This window comes from Furipterus horrens, unplaced genomic scaffold, assembly GCF_987537825.1.
Source record: "Furipterus horrens unplaced genomic scaffold, mFurHor1.1.pri manual_scaffold_12, whole genome shotgun sequence".
NCBI lineage: Eukaryota > Metazoa > Chordata > Mammalia > Chiroptera > Furipteridae > Furipterus > Furipterus horrens.
Window position 1 is genome coordinate 1,983,894 of NW_028327182.1, and position 17,306 is coordinate 2,001,199.

The 17,306-nt window shown below is 54.3% G+C and overlaps 1 protein-coding gene across 2 annotated transcripts in view; it reads right to left on the reverse strand.

The window, feature by feature from the left end:
• Positions 1-17,306, reverse strand: part of NBEA (neurobeachin) — a 377,725-nt gene that overhangs the window by 254,001 nt on the left and 106,418 nt on the right. For both annotated transcript variants that reach the window (XM_090258648.1, XM_090258647.1), the window contains exons 30-32: positions 12,598-13,015; positions 2,907-3,061; positions 696-819 (exon numbers count right to left, since the gene is read on the reverse strand). In XM_090258648.1, the coding sequence (XP_090114774.1) occupies positions 696-819; positions 2,907-3,061; positions 12,598-13,015 (697 nt within the window). The remainder of the gene's footprint in view (positions 1-695; positions 820-2,906; positions 3,062-12,597; positions 13,016-17,306) is intronic.

Sequence of the window (17,306 nt, forward strand, 5' to 3'; positions counted from 1 at the left end):
GGTACAACCCCGTCTGCAGAAGATTCGGGAAAGACAGAGGGACCTAACGGAGCGGCCGGGGGAAGGTGACGAGGAGGCTGCGGGTCGGGGGGTGGGAGGGGGGCAGGAGTGGGTTCGCTCGCTCACGGGTCCCTCACACGCACACTTGGGAGGCCCGTGCATTAAAGGTGTGAACACACCCACACGTGTGTGCGATCTCCCTCCAGGAACGGGCCGGCCTCCTCGGGGGGTGCTCTGCGATACGCGACTAAAAAGACAGTTTTATCCATTAATCACAACAGAAAAGTCGGTTATTCAAGTCCCGTTATGTATGTTACACGTAATTTGGAAATTTATTCTGAGAGTTTGTATTTAACCTTTTCATTGCCACCCCAGAGACGCCCAGTTTGATCACGTTCCCATTTGTGCACGTTTTTATTTTACTGGAGATTGTAATGCACCATATGACAACGGGTTATAAACTTATCAAAGGCAACGTCTGAAAATTATTCCAGATCTCGGGGCTCCAGAATAAAACAACAGATTTTTGTATAATGAGTAACAAGCCAAGAGCATTAGAGCGAAGCAATTATGAAATGCAGTCACAAAGGCAGGACACGGTCCCCGTCCTCGGGAGCCCGGAGCCGCGCCTCTGCGTCCGGGGCGACCTGCTGCACCTGCCGAGAGGGCGGGGGGAGTGGGGGAGCAGCGCGCACCTCATGTTTTCGGCTGAGTCTTCGGGCATGGGGGCGACCGTCTGCACGGCGGGCAGGTTTTTGCTGGTGGCGCCGTTCACAAAACTGGAAGAGGAGGAAGAGGAGGAGCCTGAATCCACCGCACCTGTGTCCAAAACAGTGACATTGAGTCTCAGACGCCAGCCCCCTCGGAGTGGCTCCCACGACATCGCGACTGTCTGGCTGGCGGAATGGCGCGCCCGGGTCTCCGAGCACGCTTTAACAGTCAGAGACCGTCGGCTATCAGTACCCCAATGCCTCCTCACGACTGTAAGTAACGCACCCCGGAAGTGCCCGCTGACTGGCTCACAGCGCTCTAACAACGCTCCGTGTCACGAACGGGGCACAGATAAAGGACATCCACGATGGGAACCAGGGGCGATGAGATGAGGCCGATGCACAATGCAAACCGGGGCGCGGGAAGTGCACCCGCTCCCCGGCCCCGTGGCAGCGTCTGCCGTCTCTCCTGCACCTAACGCCGGGGCCCCCGGGGCTTATTGTGACCGAATGCCGCGTGGGAAGGGCTGGAACAAGTGTGGCCAAGCCTAACTTCAGAGGGAGCCCTGCTCGGGGACAGGGAGGGGCCGCTCTGGAGCAGCTTCTCTGTACCACACCAGCCAAGTGGCGCCGAGAGACACCTAGTGATCCTGGGTGCTGTCTTATCCCACAGCGGTTCCCACAAACAGCCTGCGCGCGGGGGTCTCCCTGCTGAAGCCCACACGGCAGCCCCGTGCCGAAGCGTGCCTTGGACAGGGGGCCCCGTTTACCTGCCGGCTCACAAACGGTGTGTGTGCAAGCCTGTGTGGGGCGAGTTCATGAATCACATTTCATTTTTCATCCCCATTATTATACACTTCGTCCTATCCCCAGACCGCTGGCTGCCCTCCGTTCCTAGATCTCTTACCAATTCATCAAATGGGAATTAGAACAAAATAACTTGTTTCATATAAAGATAAAAGAAGTGATTTAATTTTTCATTTACCTGTATTTTTAGAAAAGGACTTATTCAATAAATGCCAAATGCAGATTTTTTTCCCTGCCACGTTGGCATATTTTAAAAACCTTAACAGTTTTTCTGGTATGTGTTTTGGTAAAATTCATTTTTATTCCTATTTCTAGAAAGCAAAATAAAGGGTAAGGTTGTAAACGGAATATAAACATTTTATAAACGTCTTCAGAGAAGCCAGATACAAATATTCACTTATAATCCAGGTAAATCAAAGACACGTTCTCGAACACTGCCCCATTCATGACGCTCTTTGCTCCCACAAACGTCAGCGCAGTCTACTGACTACCCCCCAGGGTGTCCGTGACACGCCTCTGGCGGTGCGGCCAACAAGACAGACACAGAAAGCACAAGGGAGAGCCGAGGGGGATCAAACCTAAGGGCGGTAACAGACGGGACAGGTCAGGGCTACACAGTTTGGAGCAGAGAAGGCTACTAGAGTCAGGGAGGCAAACTCGGGGTCGGCCTGCGTTGTATAAATACCTAAAACGGAATCACAAAGATTTGGGTGAGGATTTACTGAGTTACTAATCAACAGGAACATTTCTGGAAATTTACACACACACACAAAAGAGGCCCCTGTAGGCAGGCTTTTAAAATTTGCGGTGCTTTGGAATTCTCCGTTCCTAGAATCGTTAGAAAAGTGTGAGACACTGAACTGGACACAGCTGTCACCTAGGGACACGGAGCCGCTCAATGCCCAGCCGGGGTGCCTGGTGGCAGGTGTTTCACTCCAGCTGAGGCTCCGGCGTGTCGGCAAGGCTCCCAGGGACGCTCTGCCTCAGAGGATCCGCAGAGACAGACTCGACTCACCAAGCCAAGGCCACTAACGCATTGCGTACACCTCGCTGTCCTTACAAAACTTACTACTGTCTACACACTCAGCATCCGTGTGCAAAGTAGCTTCGGTTTTGCTCCCCAAAACCGTGAAGCAATCTGCTATCGGTCTGACAGTAAACAGAAGGCTCAACACAAAAACAGTGTCCCCTACAATGACCACGAAACAATACATCCCAAACTGCAGACAGGCTCTGGAGGCAGCAGCGTAACGTAGGACCTTCTTCAAGACGGAGAGGCCCCGAAACGACCGGGGTGTTTTATTCCGGAGATCAGACAAGCAGGGAAACGGAGCTACAGGACACAGAAAGAAAAAAATGGGGTATCACAAAAATATATAAGGACGATACCTGTGGTATTAATCATACTTTTTGGGGTAGCTCCGGCTGCGGCAAATATGTTGGGCGTGCTGCCTGTGGGCAGCCCGGTCCCGGCGGCTGCAGCCCCCACCGTGGTGACGGCCAGGCTCCCCGGCGGTGGTTTCTTCACGGGCACCACGACGCTCCTGCGGGACAGGCGGGAGGGGACAAGAAACAACACCCGGGGTGAGAAATGCCAGCAACCGTGACCCGAGGGAAATAAGTCTCTTCCCATAGGACGCGCAGTATCGCGTTCCGTACGACGATGCACGTCAAGAGCATGAGAAGAAGAACCAACCGTGACTTCGGGTCCCTCCCCTAGCGGGGAGGCTAGCACTGAGGCGGACCCCCTCACCGGCCGTCGGGCAGGAAGACAACGGGTCAGTCTCGGCTTGCAAAGAAGGCCCGAGTGAACCCACGGCATCCTTCCCCCACGCCTCCCGTCACAGTCCTCACGGACGGAGTGAGGACAGGCTGGCTGACGGGAGTCCCGATGGCGGAGCAGGTCTTCCCGAAGCCCCAGACAGGCACACTCCCGCTGCTGCGGGCGACGCCCGGCCACGGGCTGAGGCCACAGGAAGGCAACGTGAACATGAGCTGCCGGGGAGGGAAGGCTGTGCCCCCAGCAGCCTGTAAGCAAACGCCGCTGCCACTCGGGGCCTGGCTGCTGGGGACTGGAGGCGCCTGGTTAACGGCCTGGGGGGGCCGGCGAGCGGGACGTGGCACACGGACAGAGAGGCTCAGGGGGTGAAAGCCCAGGTCGCGACGGCAGGCAGACGACTTAGAACCCCCCTCCGACGCTTACGGAGACACGTGGGCATGCGTCCCAGCGGGCACGGAGAGCAGTCTGGGTGGGCGCCCTTCTCCAACCCTTTAAAGGGAGACCGTGACACTGTCCTGGAGATGAACGGAGGGGACGCCCCCACGTGCTCAGCGCCTCCCCTGGGCGGCGTGAGTGGGCAGCGCGTGAGAGCTCCTAGTGTTTACGCGGGAGCGTGGACACGGTCAGGGCCCACACCAGCGCCCAGATGGTCAGACCTCGTGGACAAAACCCCACGTGCAGGTCTGAGCGCCCATTTCAAGGACAGCGACAAACAGCGTCATGTCCACAAGGCCGCAGGAAGGATGACCGCAAACCTGGGAAACTCGTCAGTGAGAAAAGGCAGAGACTAAAATATTACAGAAAAAAGTGAAAAAAGCTCCCCAAGTAAACATCTGAAGGAATATGACAAGGAGACAAGGAGGAACGTCCACGCATCTTCGAATATCAGGTTAGGCCCAGCAAGAGGATGAAATCCCTGGTGACCCTCCGGAGCGCCCGTTCCCGGTCACTGACCGGTCACCGGGACGTGCTGGGACGGGCGGGGGCCGGACCCGACCGTTCCCGCGGGCTCCTCCTCTGTCGGCAACGTCACCGTTTGCAGGAACTGCTGTGTCCCCTGCGACTACCGTGGCCGCGCCGTGTGTCTGGGATCACAGCACTGAGCGCTCCTGTCCTTGGGAGCCTGTTCATCAACCCCGGAAACCACTCTACGGCCTAAGAAACCCATTCTCCTAAGAGTCTGAGACTTGACGGTTAGCAGTATGTGTTGATACATATTCAATACCTTTTACAATGTTATTGGGCATTTTCAACTGCTTACATTCGAAAATAAGCATTTTCCACTCTTACAAAATCTTACAGCAGGTTGTCATTCAACATTTGCCACTTGATTACTACTCCACCTACTGTGACAGGCACACTGACAAGTCTGCGGGTCCATCGGGCGTGCCCACCAGGGCGCACACACGCTAAGACCCACTCGGGTTTCCGGAGCACGTCTGCGTCTTCTAGGACGAGCATGTAGCTTTTATCTGGATTTCAAAAACAGAGCCACACAAGTTAAGAGCCTCCAACCTCAACTATTAACATAATGTCCTTACTCTTCCTCTAGATTTCCTGTTTGAGCTGCTAAGATGCCTAAGAGCCTCGACACCACACACAGTTTACCAACTGCATTTTCTACCCTACGTTTTCCATCTCTCCGTGTCCTCCCACGTGACTGCGCACCTCCACCCCACACCGTCAAGGCTGCACGCTACGAAGAAGTGGAGGACCCGATTTCCGTGTAAGCGTCACGTACTCCGAGGTGCATGGCTGTCGTCTACAGAACAGCACACGCCGGGCAATCACGCCTCTGCTGTACCTCACTTCCACCCAACGTCCCCCGAGCGCTTCACTGCGTGCTCTGTGACCCGCTGAGCACAGATTCTTCCATCACTGGGTCTCCGGGTGGGGATGGGCTCTGAGACTCATTCATGTGACAGACATCTCTGGGGGGGGGGGGGCGCCCGTGGGAGGGGCTGTTCTCAGCTCTCAGGTACAGCGACCTGAGGAGCAGACAGAACCTCTGCCCTCGGGGACTTACCCGCCACCAGGGCGAGAGGACACGCTGACATAAATGAGCAGAGCGCACAGGGGTCAGTGCCGGGACGGACGCCGAGCTCAGGGGGCGGTGCTGCAGACAGGGCGCAGAGGGCACGCCCTGCGACGGCGGTCCTGGGGGTGCGCGCTGACCGGGGCGCAGGGACAGCTGCGAGGACGTCCAGGGAACGGTGTCCCAGGCAGAGGAAGAGGAAGGAGGCCAGCGTGACCCGAGCAGAGGGAGTGACGCGTGGAGTGAGGAGGGGAGACGGGAGGAACCACGGGGCTCCCATCACAGGTCCTTGTGGCCCAGCGGCTTCTCCACGGGGTGGGATCGGAGCCACTCAAAGCTTGTGACGTGGGGGGGAGGGGTCACAACCTGAGGCCGCAGCAGGGTCCCCGCTGGGGACTGACTGAGGTGGAGAAAGGGAAAGAAGTCGGAGCGGCTGGTTAGGAAAATACCACAATAATCCAAGCAAGACAGGGTGGTGGCCGCGGTGAGAGCAGCAGAGAAGGGACGAGAAGGGGTCGGTTTCCATCATCAGAAAGGGAGCCAGGGTTCGGCCGTGAGCAGCAGGAAGGACAGGGCTGCCCTCAACCAACACAGGGGAAGCCTGGCTGCGGCCGAGTTTTTAACGACTGTTAACTTATCCGTCCCCCGGCCAGTGGAGGCGAGGAAACAGCAGGCAAACAAGTCCCCGCTTAGGTGAGACATGTCAGGGCTGAGGCCCGAACTGGGGAGGCGTCGGCCTTTCTGCCGCTTAGTGCCCGGAAAGCAGAGGGCCCCACCCGAGAGGTGCGCCAGATGGAGAGCAAAGGGGGCCAAGGACAGAACCTCGGGGGTCCCCACTGACCAGTCCTGGGAATTCTGTAGATTTATGTTTAGGCATGAAGCGGGAGACTGAGGACAGGAAAGGGCTTTTCCACAGGAACCCATTAAAGCAAGGGAGGTTCATAATTACTCACGGCCCCACGTGAAAAGCCCTTCCTTGTGTACGGCCCCTCCCTCTTATCCGTGACACTCACTGGGCACCGACTGACACACGTGGGGGATACGAAGACAAGGGAGACCTGCCCACACCTGGGAGACCCTCGAAGGAAATACAAGAGACCACCAACCACGCAACGCATTTCAGTAGCTGCTCTGGGTCGGTTACGCACGAAACCTTTCATCGGGAAGAGGGGGCTGAATCTAGAAGGGCCAACAGGAGTTAGTCCAGAGGAGAAAACTTCAGTAAAAACGGAGCTGAGCAAAGAGAAGGAAGCCACAGAAGACTGAAGGAATTCCAAGCGGAGCCTTACAACCGCAGAAGGTGCGACTCCCGTTCCAACCCGGGGGCTCCCCGCCCTGGGGCAGCGACAGGGGCGTGTTTCAGATCTGGGTTTGAGGAAATGTCTCCGGCGTGAACGTGTCCAGTGCGCTGCGGGGAGAGGGGCGCCCGGGAACGGGGAGGCCGGGTGGGAGGGGCAGGGCTGCACTCGAGAGGCGGCCAGGCGAGAGGGGCCCACAGCTTTGGGAGTGGACTCGTCCTGTCTGTTCCGGCACAAACACAGCCATCGGCGCTGTCGCTGAGACGAGTTATGTGGCCGTTCCATGTATCACAGAATTCTGAAACGTTAGGGCAGAACGGACGCCTTATTCTGGATGTTGGGAAACCGAGTCCCAGAGCGCTGAGGACAATAGTCAAGGTCACACCACTGACCACAGAGAGACACATTATTAACAGGCAGCTCTCCCGACGTCCGGATTATCACTCTTTCCTAAGGAGGCTTACAGATGTCAATCATTCACCTTGAAAGAAAAAAACGGAGACTGGAGAAAACCAGTCCGGTGCTGACTTTCGGCTGACGTTACGATTTTCTGACGCCCAAGAGAAACCCCAAGGTGACTGCTCTGCTGCTGTCGTGTCCCGCGAGTCCTTAGCTTACATTCAGAAGGAAGGGAGATGAGAGCGAGCTGAGTGCTTTATCCGTCTGCCCTCGAGGGAGCGGTGGGTGTTGAGCTCCCTGCCTGCCGGTGTGAGTGCCAGGGGAGACAGCGGCAGCGACCGGGAACCGCGGGCCGTCACCAGAACTGCCTCGCCCGGCACCCGGCCCACCACTGCACACCCAGGATGCCGGGGGGCGGCTCTAACAGCGGGCACACGGGCCTGCGGTGTCACAGAAACGTGCGATGGGAAGGCTGACAGACTGTTAATACACTGGGCTCACACGTACCTCGTTATCTTTTAAATGTTATAATCAATGCATTTTCAAAAAATATTAGCAAACTAGAAGTACAAAAATTAAAACCCTCAGCATTAGTTATAATTTTTTTGTAATCTCACTTAATTCTGCGTTTAAAGAACCCCGTGTAAGAGGGGGTCCGTGGAATATACATGCTCTGTACGTTGTCGTCCCTACCACGGACGCTGAAAATGGCAACGGGAGAAAACGAGGACTCCCTCGTCAGGGCCTGTACTCTGGGTTGAATAACAGGAAGGCCAGCTGTATTGAGTTTTTAGTCCTGTAATATTTGCAAAATATTTTTCCATTTTCGGAATTTTCTTTCCCAGAGAAGGACATATTTGGAAGCAAGAATACTAAAGTTTGAGGGGGAAATGCAGACTACTTTGCCTAAACACATCAAGCCCAGAAGTTCAAATGCTGTCTAAGCAGGTTTGCAGAATCCTGCAGATGACGTGTGCGCACGTGAGACAAACGTCTGAGCCAGAGGCAGGACAAGCAGAAGCCACTCGGGAACCCGAGGCTTAAAGCACTTTCTAAACCTCCTAGTTGAGGAGCACGGAGAGGCACTCGCCCCCGCTTTCATTTGTTTATTTGTCTTGTCTTTCGTCCAAACTAAAGGGGGCTCTCAGGAATCACTCACAGACACACACCAAATTCTCCAAAGCTTAATTGGTGGGTCAGGAGAAAAGCAGAACCACAACCTAAAAGTTACGAGGTTACTAACACATAAAAAACACAGCTCAGGGAGACCATTTCATAAACCACAGACCTAATACAGAAATCTATCCAGAGAGAGGAACTAGGGACACTGCAACTCAACTGATGAGTCTGCGGTCAGATCACCACGCGCTTCTGTCAGAAACGGACCCGTGGGGAGCGTTTCTCTCTGCTTTGCGGAAACAGGGCATCAGACAGGCTGTCCTCATTTTACAGCCGCGGCCCCTCAGCGCACACGTGCCTTCTCACTGGGAAGCGCTGCGGCCCAGGGCTAGAGGACCCGAGCACGGTCAGTGCCTCACGCATCAGGGCCGTGCCTTTGTCAGGGCCACTCGGTGTCGTCAAAGACGTCCACGTGTCAGCATAGGTGGAGACGGGGCGAAATGGCATAAGAAGAATCAGTCCTGTCCTTACACAGGTACCCCCGCAGGACACGGCACTTCTATAGCACGGGTTCGCTCTGACACCTAACACGGTTAGAGAATTGGGGGAAACCCCCGTATAGCACGGGTTCGCTCTGACACGCTGTGACTGTAGATGGTCCCCAGGAATTGCTGGGAGGAGAAGACACTGACGAAGCAGTTTGGGTGGAAATGACGACTGGAATGTGCCAAGATAACTCGGGACGAGAGCCCTGAGGGAAACGAAGAAGTGGAACAGTTTCCTCTAAAAAGCGTAAAGAAAGGCCTAGACGTAGCTGAACGGTTGGAGTGATGCTTCTTAAACGCAGATCCCTGCCCTGAAAGGAGCACAGACTGAGAGACAGAGCTTCAGAAGCACTTAGCACCGTGTGACGGAATTTATGAAGACCTCTCAGCTAACAGCTAGCGATCTAAAATGACCGGCTTTGCGCAAAAAGCAGAGCACAGAAATCAAGATGATGCTGAAGGACGTTCAGAGGATGAGGATCTCTGGTCAAAAAGAAAACGCATTCGGTTGATGGGCCTTAGTAGTGATGACGAAGAAAACATTACTCAGTTCATATTAATATGGAATACTTTCGATGAACATTGCTTTAATAAGGTATTTCTCCTAATTATAAAAATGCAATAGTGTGTTTTAAAAAATTTTGGAACCTAATCCCTGTTTTGTACGAGTTCTTTGTTTTGTGTAACACGGGTCAGCATAACATCCATTTGTTAGGGACCCAGACACCGTGTTACCCGGGGGTTACCTGTATGTAGATATGCGTACTTATATATTTCATAATACAACCTGATGAAAGATTTAAAATGAAAAGAAAAAGGGTTTATTTTACTTAAGGCTAAATGTTTCTAAAACTTTGATGTTGCAGTGTAACTAATGAAAATGAACTTCAAAAGGTAAAAAATAAACTTCAAAACACTGCGATTCGCTGAGGCTCCAGCCTAAGAGCTGAGAAGCCCCCCACGGAGGACCAAAGTTAACACAGCTAAAACCCCATCAGGTGCCATGGGAAGCTACTTCCACACTAACAATCTAGAATAAGAAATACATGTTTGCAGAACAAAGACACCGCTGGCTAACAAAAGTAACACCCCGCTGACTCCCACGGCTAACACCCCGCTGACTCCCACGGCTAACACCCCGCTGACTCCCACGGCTAACACCCCGGTGACTCCCACGGCTAACACCCCGCTGACTCCCACGGCTAACACCCCGCTGACTCCCACGGCTAACACCCCGGTGACTCCCACGGCTAACACCCCGCTGACTCCCACGGCTAACACCCCGCTGACTCCCACGGCTCTGTACACTACCATGGGGAAGTACGACTGAGGCACAAAGCAACGGGCAGCCGAGGTTATGGCTCTTTTCCAACAGAAGACGGTTTGGTAAATATGTCACTGCTTCGGGGGGCCCGGCGGTAACTCTGTGCCCGAAACAGGGGGGTTCCAGGCCTTGGCTCCAAAAGCCGGTCCTCGTGGACCCTATTTTCAGGAAATTCAACCTGATGTTAAAAGACATGTCACAGCTTGGGCTTCAGACGCGAGTGCCTCAGAAACGTGTTTATACACTCGGGGATGTAATTATCGCGCTCGCGGAGCAGGTAAGGCCAGCGGCAGAACGCTCTGGAAATCCAATTGCCAAGGCAGCCGCGCGGGAGCACAGGGCCCGTGCCTCTGGGAGCTGCTCAGGGCTCCAGAGTTTGAAGTTGAATTTTTGATGTTGTCACTCCCAATGTATTGAGCGGCTGACAGACAATCAGACCCGTCTGGCTGGCTGGCAGCTCATTTTGCTGGCAGGTGGCAAACAATTAGACACACCAATCTGTGCCTCCTGATGACATTAAGGCATGAAACTAAGTTGTATGCAGGGCCCAGTGATTTGTGTGAAAGCATTTCAAAAATAATACTCTTCGCCGTGGCAACTCATTTCAGACTGCCACCTCCCATTACGGCTCTGAGCGGTGACGGCGACAGACGTGCGTTCCGTGCGTGCGCGGCCGCTTCTGTTCAATCCCTCGCCAGCGCCCCCCGAGACCCCAATCGCTCCTCTCATCAGTGTCCCCTCGTCACTTCCCCCCGCCGGTCCGCGGCCCCTGCATACATTAGCCGCGCTGCAGACCCCATTCTGCACGGCCCTGGAGTGTGCTTTGTGCTCTCGGTCCCTTCCTGCTGATGCAATTTAGGGTGATGATTGCGCCCCCGCGGCAGGGCGCTGGGCGCACGGGCTGCCAGCAACACAGCAGGGGTCTGCTCTTTCAGAGCGCTATTCTCCAAAGCTAGCACACCCCCAGTGGCTAAGGGTGTGGGCCCAGGGGCGGTGGCTTTGTTACGGTTATTTTAAAATGTCCCTACAACAATCCAAATTGAAACAAAAAAGTTTTACTTACTCTTTACCTCATTGCATCCTCTTAGGTGAATTATAATCCTCTGTATTTGTTTTTTAACTTTAACGAAATTTAAATATACAACTTAAAACTAACTGAAATACAACTTTCATTACCCTAAACTAAATGACTGTAGCATTATTTATAGAGCTCTGTAATTGGAGACACTCACAGGCAGGTTTATATGCACCACAAATGCACACCCCCACAGATTCTGGGGCCATAGCCCCAAGGACATCAGCAGGAAATGGCGTAAGGAACACCCAAGAACCTACATGAATGAACAAACTACTTTTAAAAGAATTATCTTCTTACATTGATAGACTCTCCTTTCTCTTAGTTAAAAATTTTTTTTTTACACAACACATTTTATCTTATAAGACAATTATTCGCAAATATTTCTATCTCCTTTTATTACTTGTAGGTTCATTAAGGACAAAAGATTTTACTCATCATTACATGTGACATCATGACTTCGTCATTTATATTCTCACAATAGGTTTTCAAGAAATATCTGTAGGACTCTAGGTGAAATGCGTACAAAGTTTACATGATATTTATATATAAGAAGAATGCGCATCCTAACGGAAATGGCTTCACTGCACACCCCACCCCCGCACACCAGGAAACCCTGTGTCTGCGACAAGGCCGTCTGTTCTAGCGGAAGCCACGCGGAGCAGGGGCTGGGTTTTCACACTACAGTCTGAGAGACAACTGATTTCCTAACTTGACTTCTCCATCTAAAAAAGAAAACCATTAGCTGCCGGTCACTTTACACACGCAGAGGAAGCACGTAAACAGAATTTGGAATATGCATCAGTCACAGCATCAAAGTACTATTGTTTGAATGACTATCCTAAAATAGTTTTTCTAATTCTACACGTTTTAAATAGTAAAATACATGCACCAAGTTCTTCAGTTTGAAAATATTTTATTCTTCTGTGAACTATCGTTTTTTGGAATAGGAAACAATGACTGATTCTCAACTACAAGTCCCATGGGGCCATGAGAAGCCCGAAATGCCGTCAGATGCTTGCTTTCCCATACACGCCTCACTCTGGCTTTCACACAGAAAATGTAAATTCCATATGGAAGATGATCACAGATTTAAAAAATATTTTCACGTATCTGCAGTTCGAACTCAATTTGAATTTATTTTATTACTTAAAGCACACCACTCAACATCCAAGCGTCAGCGTTTCCGGTCTCTGACAGCGAACTTCAGAGCCAGACTCGACCTTGGGGGCCCGGCCCGGCCCGGCCCGTCCGCATTTCTAGCCCGGGAGCCAACAAGTGGAAAAGGATAAAGCGACTTCCCCGGGAAGTGTCGTCGCTGGAGAACGGGCTACGGCCGGGAGCTGGGTTCCCGCGTCCCCATCAGCCTGGACACCGCGCCTGAGCCCTGGCCCCCAGCCGCCGGCCGCCGGCCTGTCCCCGCGGCGTCCCCGCAGGGCTCCCCACGCCCATGGGCCGACCCCGCCCCGCCCGGCCCCACGCAGGCCCCCCGCGCGCGCACCCACCTGTCGAAGGAGTGGAACTGCACGGGCAGGGCCGCGGGCGCCTCGCGCTTCTGCGCCGCGTCCGGGTGCGGCGCGGGGTCGGCGCCGCCGTCGGCGGGGTCCGCGGGCCCGGCCACCAGGCTCTTGAGGATCTCCCGGACGTTGATGCCGCGCGCCTGGCTGATGCTGGCCACGGCGGGCGCGGGCTCGGCCAGGCTCTCCGGCGGCTTCTGGCCCGCGGGCGACAGGGGCGACAGCAGCTCGCTCATGGCCTCGGCGCCCGCGCCCGGCTCCGGCTCGGCCCCGTTCAGGACGCCGGCCGCCGGCTCCTCCCCGACGCCCGAGTCCGCGGGCGGCAGCGGCCCCTCCAGCGGCAGGTCCTCCCCGGGGGCGGGCGCGTCCTTCTCCTTCAGGGCGTCGGGGAAGGCGGCGGGCGCTTCTGGAACGAAAGGAGAGGCTCCGGTGACAAGGTCGCGGGGCGGGAACCAGGGAACGAACCCCTCCCACCCCTTGGGGGGGGGGGCGGGCCCCGCAGCTCACAGAGCCCCCCCCCCCCCCCCCCCCCCCGCGCGCGGGCCTCACCGCGCGCACCTGCCCTCTGTCCGGGGACCCGCGACAGAGCCCGGTCCCTACGGAGCGCCTGGAAGCTCACGGCCGAAATCCGCGCGGCCCAGAGGCTCTGGCGCCGCGGCCGCTGCAGGCCGCATCCGTGCACCCCCTTACTCTGGGGCCATTTACACGGAGAGACCAATGACAACCTTGGGAAGCTCAGAGCGACCTTAGGGATACGCAGCGGGAAGGCACAACGTCAGAGGTTTGCACCACCAAACGCACTAGTCAGTGTATTTACGACACGTGCGCATCCGCAGGTTAGGTATTTTGGGGGAGAAAACAGAAAAAGTAAACAGCTGTCGTAATATTTTGCAGACAATAGGACCGAGAATACAAACGCAGAAAAAATACAAACTCTACCATCAGGAAAAACATCAGTATCGTGGTTGTTGGCATGGCCTGATCTTTCTGACAGTTTAACACGTCATGTACGGGTGGAGAGAGTTCTCGTCATTTCTAAAAGGCATTTAAATTCCCCGGTACGCAGCGTGCTAATTACCCAAAGGCGTGTAACCCCTGCGCCGGGGGCCGCAGCTGGCTGGAGGCTCGTCCCGTAACCCAGTCGTGGGCTCGGTCCCCAGGCGGCGCAGGTGCAGGAGGAAGCCAAGGATGTCTCCCTCTCTTTCTTTAAAATCAAGTAGCACGTCCTCAGATAAGGCCTTTTACAGATGCACACAATCAAGTGCACCACGTAGTCTGAATTTAGCTCATTTACAGACTTGGCCTTGAGTTTGGCTTCATCCTAATACGATGCCTCAATATTTTTCTTTATGGTGCGTTTTACATCAAGAGGCACATGAAAAATATAAACTTTTCAAGTTTAATTAGTATGAAGCATAAGCATTTTGCTAGCAAACAAAATATCAAAGGAAATGTACCATATACGAATTTTTTCCCACCAAATGTAATTTTTTGCTATTTTGTTCCGTTCGCTCTCAGTGGACACTTAAAATCTATAACTCGTTAACTAGCACTTGCAACTCCAATATAAATGCTAACCTCTCAATTATAAAGCACAATTAGAATTGAACATTATAAAACTATCAAACGAATCATCAAAATATTTACACAGTAACACAACCCTTCATTTTAACGGTGACTGACCAAGATTTCAAAAATGAAGCAGTAAACTTGATATTTCAACAAAAATTCCATTCAAATAAGTTCTGCAAAGCGTACCTTGTGATCGTGTTACACAGAAATAGAAACGAGCAGCGGTGGAAAACTTCATCACAGTGATTGCAAATAGAAGACGGATGGCGGAGCTCGCCCTGACCTCCCGTGACGCAGCAGCGTCTCTCCCGGAACGTGCTCCCGGCGGGCGGACAGCGGCGGCGGCCCCTGGGAGCCGGCACCGGGCTGGGAGTGGCGCTCGGTGCTCTGAGCCTCTAACCCGAGAAGCTTCCGCAGGGCGGCGAGCAAGGAGAGCAGGGGAAGTACAGGCGCGGGCGGTCACAGAGCGGGGGCCGCGGGGCTGGTGGCTTCTCCCTGCTGCTCACCAGCGCCTGCAGCCGCCGGCCAGGTCCCTACACCAGGCCGAACAGAACCGGCCTGGCCAGGTGAGCTTCACCGCGCCAGCAACAGGCAGTGCAAGCCAGACGCCTCCTCCTCTCTGCGTTCCACCGAGCCTAGCTGAGTTCATCTAACGTACTTTGTGAAATTATGGGGTTAAATGACATGATTTCTACATGGTGACCTCATTTATCACATTCCTTCCTCCAAAAATCTTGTTTCGCAGTGATTTATGAAGTGCTTCGATATGTCTTACCTACTAAGTTATTCATGTTGCTATTTTCCAAACTAAATAAGGAATAACATGAAAGGAACATTCAGCTCCTTGTTAGTATAGCACTAAAATTACACTAAGATTAATTATTTCCTCTTCAAACAGTAATGCCAAGGAAACTAACTCACACTGAAGTGATTTAAAATAAAACATTAAAATCTGTATAGAACAACCATGTATATTTTGTTTATACTGAATCCAAAACTGCAAACTTACATAAAAATTAACCTGAATTCCAAAAGAAAAAAGACAGAGAAAAAGATTTCAAAAATCATTAAAAATTCATTTTACACAAGAATGCAATGCATTGAGTAAGTGTTTGCAATTAATTACTGTATTTTTCGCACTATAAGACGCACCTGACCATAAGACGCACCTGGGTTTAGAGGAGGAGAACAAGAAAAATATATTCTGAACCAAATTGTGCACTAAAATATTTAATAAAACATAACAATAATATTTCAGCCACGTCAAGTGAACAGCAGTCAGCAGTGGCATTAAGAACTATCATCACTGTTATTAACAAATTAGGAGAGACTTTAAGGTTCAAGTGCTCTTCTAGTTTCCTAGGAACTCCAAGAACTCATTGTTGCTGGTGTCGGAATCTATGAAGCTCAGTTGCTCACAGTCACTGATGCCACTTCCTTCGCTCTCTTCATGTGACACCATCTTCAGTTCCATCTAAGGCCCTGCTAATGCCACAGCTTCTGAACGACCGTCAACGGTTTCGTCCTTCGCTGACAGGTCAGGTCATGCACATCACGGTCTGAGACGCAGTATTTGCTCCATAAGACGCACAGACGACATTGCCCCCACTTTGGGGGGAAAATGTTGCGTCTTATGGAGCGAAAAATACGGTATACACGATTCAATATCTTGTTTGCTGCACTAAACGTACGCAAAGAACACAGCTTCAGGATTCAGTGTCATTACCCAAGTGTGCCCATAACAGACGGCATCACATTTCCGAAGGCACCATTCGGAGCCGAGAGGCCCCCCCCACGGCCCAGCCTCTCCGCCTGCCTTCCGTCTCCCTCTCCCGCAGCGGCGGCCCTTCCCCTGCAGCCACTACCCCCCACCCGCGGAGAGGCCTCCTCCCCCGACCTCCTCCAGCCCGCAGGCTGCGTGGGCGCTTCTCCTTCCTCTCCGAAGGCAACACGCCAGAACGGAAGTAGCGCGGGATGTCATGGAAGTGATCGAAGCTCCAGCGTGGGCTCCCAGCTCCCTCGCTTTCCGTGTTGCTCGGGCAGATCCTTCGTGGTTTCCGTGGCAGGGCGGCCTTGAAAAGCGGAGATGCTAACTGTGCTGTGAGGAGGTCCAAGAAACTTGTCGGCCATCGCCGGCAGCGGCCCTACGGAATCCCGCTCCCCAGGGACCCGGAGATTGCCACGGACACGTCCGAAGGAACGCGTCTAGCCGCCTGTCCCCTGCCGCAGGGGACGGAGTTCCCAGCCGGTGCTTCCTCGGTGAGCCTCTCCCATCATCGCGCCTCCCCGGCCTTCTGCGAGGACTGGAGCGAAAACGGCACCCCGCGCAGTGCCGTTCCGAAGCCCCTACGGCCGCCTTCACTTCGTTTCCGTTCCCTTTTCCTGGTGCTGCAGCACGCGGGGGGCGCTCCCCCGCCCGGCCTCCGGGGACGCGGCTCTCCTCGGGGCGCACGTGGGGCCGCCGGACGTCTGCAGGGAGCGCTCCGCTCCCGCCGCGCGTGGTCCCTTCTCACAGCTTCCCGTTCGTTCTCGGCGGAAGCCCCCACTCTGCCCGCCCTCCCTCCTCCCCCGCTCGGACTCTTCACCGGGGAAGTTCCTTATCTCCATTCCGTTCGTTTTTTCCTAGAGGTTGCCTCTTGCTCCCTCCCTGAGGACGGGTCCTCCCTTCCTCGCCTTGCCGCACTCTCGGAGCGGTTCCCACGCGGCAGGTAAAGCCGCCGCCCCTCCCGTGTGGAAGGAGAAGCGCCCGGCAGGAGAGGCGTCTTGTCCCCGCACCTGTCCCAGCGCTCTGCCCTCTCCCCAGCCCGTCCGCTCGTACAAGCAGCAGCACCCACGGCAGAGCGCTGAGCCGCAGAACGCGCGCGCCGTGGCACCTGAGCTGCTGGGGGCCAGCGCGCTCTGCGCGGTTTCCCGGCCAGATCCCCAGATCCGCAGCGCCCTGTGCGCGCCCTGGGGCGTGTGGCTCCCGCCTGCCCACCCGCTCGGGGGACGCCTCTCCTCCCTTTGATTCTTGGGCTCACCCGCTTACGGTCCCAAAACAGGCCGCAGAGTCTCTGAGAGCCTGGGTTCACCTTTCCAGGAACGTGCTCCCGCTGTCCCCATTCTCTGCCCAAAGGGACGGACGC